This window comes from Penaeus chinensis, chromosome 1 (genome assembly GCF_019202785.1).
Source record: "Penaeus chinensis breed Huanghai No. 1 chromosome 1, ASM1920278v2, whole genome shotgun sequence".
In the NCBI taxonomy this organism is placed as follows: Eukaryota; Metazoa; Arthropoda; class Malacostraca; order Decapoda; family Penaeidae; genus Penaeus; species Penaeus chinensis.
The window spans coordinates 3,721,144-3,728,643 of NC_061819.1; the positions used below are offsets into that span (position 1 = coordinate 3,721,144).

The 7,500-nt window shown below is 39.7% G+C and overlaps 1 protein-coding gene across 1 annotated transcript in view; it reads right to left on the bottom strand.

Moving 5' to 3' along the window:
- The window catches only part of LOC125028056 (spore coat protein SP87-like), a 15,683-nt gene that overhangs the window by 4,956 nt on the left and 3,227 nt on the right, over nucleotides 1-7,500 (bottom strand). Inside the window, exons 6-9 of the mRNA XM_047617350.1 lie at nucleotides 6,446-6,531; nucleotides 5,437-6,263; nucleotides 5,075-5,190; nucleotides 1,786-1,900 (exon numbers count right to left, since the gene is read on the bottom strand). Of these exons, the coding sequence (XP_047473306.1) occupies nucleotides 1,786-1,900; nucleotides 5,075-5,190; nucleotides 5,437-6,263; nucleotides 6,446-6,531 (1,144 nt within the window). The remainder of the gene's footprint in view (nucleotides 1-1,785; nucleotides 1,901-5,074; nucleotides 5,191-5,436; nucleotides 6,264-6,445; nucleotides 6,532-7,500) is intronic.

Consider the following 7,500-nt stretch of genomic DNA (forward strand, 5'->3'; position numbering starts at 1 on the left):
CACAAGGCGGCAGATAAGAGCAACTTAAAGAAAACAGAGTCAACTAAGAAGACTCTGCAAGGACCTGGTTTCTGAGAAGAGGTCCCTTGACCAGTTTCTATATTCTCGTTGCATTCTATTCATTAACTGACCATAAATAATACATAAGAAAATAGAGATTATTAATAATTTCCTTGTTCCCCTTTCACTGTGAGTAGTGAGAAGAAAATCGAAACGAAATAGCAGAAAAAATCAATCTAATTTCCTAAAACTCAATGCACAGGCGACCGAACTGCCACTCAGACCTAAGACACTAGAAAAAATAGAGGGAGATTTTACCTTTTTCTTTTGTGGTCTTTTGCACTATATTTTATCGCATCATGAGTTGGTGGAATACAAGAAGTTGATATAAGGCATTTTATTGATCATGTTCATATAAGCTGTCACTTCCACTAAAGAACCCTGTCCTTTAGTATTTTATCCATTTGGATACTTTATTTTAACTAAAATATGAATGGTAAAACACTCCTCATTTTCAGACTTGAAGATGAAGTCTGCGAGAACTGTCTCATTTCCAATAAATCTTGTTTGTTTTTCTACCCAGAATATTACCCCTTTTGTTATTGTGTGTGGTTTTGGTTTTCCTTACTTAGGCTTTACCTTAGTTTTACTTTTGCATTGAGTTCAAGAGGATTTATTGTTATTTCTTTTATTTCAACTTCAATATTGGTAATCTAATTCTGCTGTTTTTTTCGTGTTTATATATATATATATATATATATATATATATATATATATATATATATAATTTATGTGAACGAGAGCCATATAAGAGACATTTTGGTTTACTTCTTATTAATCATCTTTAAAAGCGGCGCTACAGATGGATATCTTTCAAATCAAAATCAAGTAAAGAAAGGGCTCGTGTGAACCACTTCAGGCACTTTTCATTAAATAAAGACGAGATGATTATTAACTTAAAACAAAATTCTTCTCAACCAAACAGCGATCTGAATGCTACTAGATGCTTAGATGTAACCTAAAAACAGTACATAAAAAGCATTGCCCTAAGCTAGAGTAAATCTCTCCACTAATGAAACATGTCAGACACCATTCATTGGTAATTAGTTGTACAGTATCTTTGCTTTACAAATCAGGAATTTCATCTCTGCAACTGCGCAACACGATAGCAATCAAACTGCAATATTGTTGATTATATTGCATTCAATCTTAGTCACCCTTGACTTTAGATAGCAACTTTGATAATACAAAACAGTAAACATGAGTTTTAAGTAACGAAATTGAGTACTTTAGTGCTCGTCTTTTTTTTTTTGTTTTGTTTTCTTCTTCTTCTTCTTCCTTTTCCCTTTTCGTGAATTGGATACAATATAGTATCATAAATGGCAAAAATATTATACGCCGCTATCATATAAATCTCAAATATGTCAAGCAAAGACGGATAAAAATCACTATAGTACACCAGGCTAGAAATAAGTCATGATAGTGCCTTTGTTAGCAAGTAAAGCTATATCCCCATCTATCCCTCTCGAATGACCGTCCAATAATTACCCGAATGAACAGTAATAAAAAATCGCTTTCCGTACGGCCTTAGGCATTGATTTTTTTTTTTTTTTTTCTTTTTCAGGCTAAAGGAAATTTGTTAATGGCGAAAAGAGTTATAGAGGCTGCTATGCTGATCTTTACAAAAACAAAAACAAAAATAAAATACTCGTAACTGCATGAAAGTGTCAGGCAAAGCTGTGGACGCCCTATAAGCAAAATCTTTAGTTATTCCCACAATCTTACCTGCAGTGTTCATTGTTGCCGCACAGCTCACCACTAGGATAGGCGAACTTTCCACAATTTTTCCTGCAAAAACCACCGCTGTATGTGCATTGGTTACGCGTGTCACGACTACAGTCTGTTGGAAGAAAGATTTCTGTGGTGTTGTTCTTGCTTATGAATTCTAAAGCTTATAGTAATTTACAACCGCGCATACAGTTTAAATGTCTTTACATATATATATTATATATATATATATATTATATATTTACACATACATACATATATATATATATATATATATATACATACGGATATATACATATATATACACACACACACACATATATATATATATATATATATATATATATATATATATATATATTTACATACACATATATATACATATGCATATATATACATATGCATATATGCATTTATATACATATATACACATACATATACATATATGCATATATATACATATATACACATACATATAAATATACATATATGCATATATATATATATACATATATACACATACATAAACATATACATATATGCATATATATACATATATACACATACATATACATATACATATATGCATATATATATACATATATACACATACATATACATATACATATATGCATATATATATACATATATACACATACATATACACATACATATATATACACATACATATATATATATATATATATATATATATATATATATATATATACATGGGTGGGTGCTTCATGCTCAGGATGATGTGAAGCAATGGTAAGGTAGCCTAGATAGTGCTTGGCATGCCTTCTCGCTTGCAGCTGCCACCATTGGCTAGCCTGGTGCAAAAAGAGAGCAGCTGTGCATAAGTCTCCCGTGTCGGCTCATAACCTCTCTATAATGAAGACTTCTGCAGTGGCCACCCATGGAAACTAGGTTCCTTGTGGTCTTAGGTTAAACTGTGGAGGCTCTTGGAGCAGCAGGAGGTCCTAAAGATAAGGAATCATGGCATTGTACTAACTCCTGCCACTTTACCCCCAGGGATTAATGGGTGGCAGTCTATCTCCTCAACAGAACCTACTGACAATGAACTATATTAGAGATGGTGCTGGGAGGAGGGCAACCCTCCTTCTCACCCAACAAGTATGGCAGGCTGTGGGTCCCTCTAGATTGGCGACCGCCTGACAGAAGGCTTGTGTGGCAAAGCTCACAGGACCCCACAGGTGGATTATGGGACCTGCAGCCAGATAACCCTCACTATCTAGCCTGGCTAGCCTGGTGCAAAAAGAGAGCAGCTGTGCATAAGTCTCCCGTGTCGGCTCATAACCTCTCTATAATGGCAGAGGTGGCATCCACTCAGAGTGACTGCTCGAGGTTAAACCCTAGACAAACTGTTCAGGTAAGGGCTTGGAATATCCACTCTTTACAACAGGCGATCTGAGCTGAAGCAGTTGAGAATTGAGGTCGTTGCTCTCTCGAAGGTGAGAAGACCTGGTAGCAGAACAGTTATTGTTGACTTCAGCCCTTGGTAGTGGAGGTCACTCTGGTTAATGAGCATATAATGGTATAGAGACTGAAGCTTACATTTGGCTTCATGTCTTATATTGCTGTGTACACTCCTACTGATGTTTGTTAAGCTCAAGAGCTGGTGTTGGCAGTGAGAATAGACTCCTTTTTTTGGACTTTGTTAGATCCCAGAAATTGAGGATTTCTGGCTCTTGGTATTAGTGCTCTGACCCACAAGGAGATCGACCACATCCTCGTTAGCATTTGCTAGGGGATCCTCCAGAAATGAAGGGTTTATCAGAGTGCCAAGTTCTGTAGAACAGATCATAGATTTATTGTGGCTACCTTCTAAGTCCACTTTAAAACTTCCCATCATGCCTGTGATCACCCTAGGGTGATTCATGTGGACAGGTTGAGGGAGGGGGTGGGGGTGTGCCCAGGAGATTGCTGAGACTATCTCTGGTCGTTTCACAGTACTTGAGTCCTAACAGACCCTGTTCTGCTGTGGGGCAACTTCCAGATCGAAAGCCATATCCTAGTAAGTGACCTTCAACCTGCCTACCAATCTCTGAGAAAGCTGAACTCCTAGCACTCCTCGCAGACGACTGCAGTCCGCTCAGCATGTGGCCAGATCATAGCAGATCCTGATGGGGTGCAGGAGTGTTTGACTGAGTATTCTGAGTATTTTGTACCAGGTTGTAGGTAGAGTCGAGATTCCTTTGCCAGACCCACCCATCAGCGAAGCCCACTCTCCCTGATTGAAGTCAGGGAGATCTTCAAGCTGAAGAGTGGTAGAGCAGCATGTATTTGCAGCATCCCAGCTGTACTGCTAAAGGCTGGTGAAGAACATGTTGGGAGGGGCTCGCATACTGCTCCGTCTGCTGTTCTGGAAGACTGAGGGGTGTGGTCATCCCTAGCTGAAAGAGAAAAGAGGATCGGTGGGACTGCAGCAATCACCGAGGCATTACACTGCTCATTATACCAGGTAACGTTCTTGCTCACATCCTTCTGAGATGTGTCAGACCACCTGCTGAGGCATCAGAAGCCGGAGCAATCTGAATCTGGTAAGTCCACAATAGACCGTATCCTGGTGCTTTGAGTCATTGTAGACCGCCATTGTGAGTTCAGGTGTGGATTGCTTACACAGACCAGCGTTTGATACGCTGCATGGCGAATCAATTTGGGAGATCCTGAGGCTAAGAGGAATTCCAAAAAGGATGATTGGATTAATAGCAATTCTGTATACTGGTACTGAAAGTGCTGTAAAGTGTGATGGGAGCCTGTCGAGCTTCTTCCCTGTTAGTTCAAGAGTGAGGCAAGGCTGTGTTCTTGCACCAACAATTTTCAATGCTTGCATGGACTGGATACTGGGGAGAACTACAGTCCAAAGTCACTGTGGAACAACTCTGGGCAATATCAAGTTTATCGACCTTGAATTTGCTGATGTTGCTATTCTATCTGAAGTGAAGCCCCTTTTATATATATACATATATATACATATCTATACATATCTATACATATATATACATACATATATACAGATAGATAGACAGAGATACAGTCAAACATAAACAGAGCAATTATATCTTTTTCCTCTTATTTTTTAAAGGAACATAGCAATGGTATCATAAAGAAAGTCAGGCATTTAATCTAAGAATTGCACGCATACTTACTAAAATTATATCACACTTTGTTTTCAGAACTGCCTTCCCTGAACATTCTCATTAACTGGAGAGCTCAGAAAAGTACAAGTAATAGAACATGAACATGGATGAAGGCTACGAACCTACGCAACAGGTACAGCCTTCTCCACTGCAGACATCGTCTAGGATGGCGTCGCATTTACACTTGTCTTGCCACGAGAGCTTGCATGTGCCAAAGTATTGATTTTGGCAAATATTGCTGTGTAAAAAGAAAGAATTTATATACATGTATATTTATATATATATATATATATATATATACACACACACACAAACACACATATATTTACATGTATTGTGCCATGATTAGACAGAGTCAGATGACTTTATCTAGAACATTTGATGAAAAAAAAAAAAAAAAAATTGAATGGCTTACTGCTGTACATTTGTATGGCACTTATGCTCCTAAGGTTTTAAAAGAAATAAAAGCCCATTGCATACATACTCTTCATCTTGGCAACACAAAGGAACAGGATTCATTGTGTGATCGGCGCAAGTTGCGGGATCAGGTTCATCACAGGAGTCGGAAGGGGTAGTAGGCTCGTCAGGGGGTGAAGGAGGGGTAGAAGGGTCGTCAGGGGGTGAAGGAGGGGTAGAAGGGTCGTCAGGGGGTGAAGGAGGGGTAGAAGGGTCGTCAGGGGGTGAAGGAGGGGTTGTAGGGTCGTCAGGGGGTGAAGGAGGAGTTGTAGGGTCGTCAGGGAGTGAAGGAGAGCTGGAAACGGAGCCATCACCAGAACCAGACCCAGAATCTGAGCCAGAACCGGAGCCAGACCCAGAACCTGAGCCGGAACCAGAGCCAGAATTGGAGCCAGAGCCGGAACCTGAGCCGGAACCAGAGCCAGAGCCGGAGCCAGAGCCAGAATCTGAGCCAGAACCGGAGCCAGAAGCAGAGTCAGATCCGGAACCGGAGCCAGAAGTAGAGTCAGATCCGGAGCCAGAGCCAGAGCCAGAGTCAGATCCGGAGCCAGAGCCAGAGCCAGAATCTGAGCCAGAACTGGAGCCAGAACCAGAGTCAGATCCAGAACCAGAGCCAGAATCTGAGCCGGAACCAGAATCTGAGCCGGAACCAGAGCCAGAGCCAGAATCTGAGCCGGAACCTGAGCCAGAATCTGAGCCGGAACCTGAGCCAGAGCCAGAATCTGAGCCGGAACCAGAGCCAGAGCCAGAATCTGAGCCGGAACTGGAGCCAAAGCCAGATTTAGAACCAGATCCAGATCCAGAACCAGAGCCAGAATCTGAGCCGGAATCGGAGCCAGAATCTAAATCTCGAACCTACGGAGTGAAATGATAGCCTTAGAAATATGTAAAGTTCTCATCTACTAAGGTAGAAAAAAATCATAGTACAAAATTGCTAATTAAAAACTATTTTCAATTTATACTTCAATTTACTGTATGTGTGTGTGTGTGTGTGTGTGTGTATTTACTCATGTTTGATATTTCAAAAGAAACTTTACCTCATTTTCCAGCACATCTAGGGATGCAGCAACTGCTCCGCTAATTAGGAGGAATAACAGGAAGACCCCCTTCATTTCGCAACAATCTAGGAGACAGTAAGAAATAAACAAGAGAGTAATGAAAGTACATATATTACATATCCTGGATAGAGCTCTCTGGCCCTTTCTAGAGAGAGGGACTGGATAAATTGCACTTCAGTTATATATATATATATATATATATATATATATATATATATACATATACACATATACACGTGTGTGTGTGTACACATATATATACGAGTATATATATATATATATATATATATATATATATATATATATATATGTATATGTATAATTTACTGGCCTCAATCCAGAGCTAGTCAGGGTCGCCGGTGCGAATATCTCTTCACACAGATCTTTCATCTGCATTGGTTACACACCTCCCTCTCTCATAACTTCCTCCAAGCGGTCCACCCTCGCTCTTGTTGCTACCCTCAGATTCATCATTCTTTTTCCCTTATACTGCTCTCCAAACATGGCCAGACCAACGCAGTCTTCCTTCATGTAATCTACAACCATGTTGTAATTTCATGTCCCTTCTCATTTCTTCATTTCTATATATGTAATAATGCAACCCCTTTGGTCCATCGCAGCATTTTCATCTTAGGTACTTCGAGCCTTTCTCAAGACCATAGAGCATAAGAGACCTTGCAACTGTTTTAAACACTTTTTTTTTTACTTTACTGTTCTTGTCACAGAACACCCCAGTTACTTTTCTCTAGCTGTTCCAGCCGCTTTCCCTCCAATTTTCTAGATGTTAAGATCTAAACATCAGCCGCGAATTTCATGTTCTTTTCTAATCTTATCTGTTAAGCAAACTATTACAATAGCAAAGAGGAAAGGGCACAGCGCAGACCCCTGGTGTACCCCACTGACACCTGGGTAAGAACCCTAGCTGAGGTTCTAACATTGGGTTTTAGTGTTTTTGTACATATCATGAACTATTCTAATATATTTTTTCTGGAACTTTCTTCTGTCTCAGGCAGTTCCACGCTTCAATTCTGGGC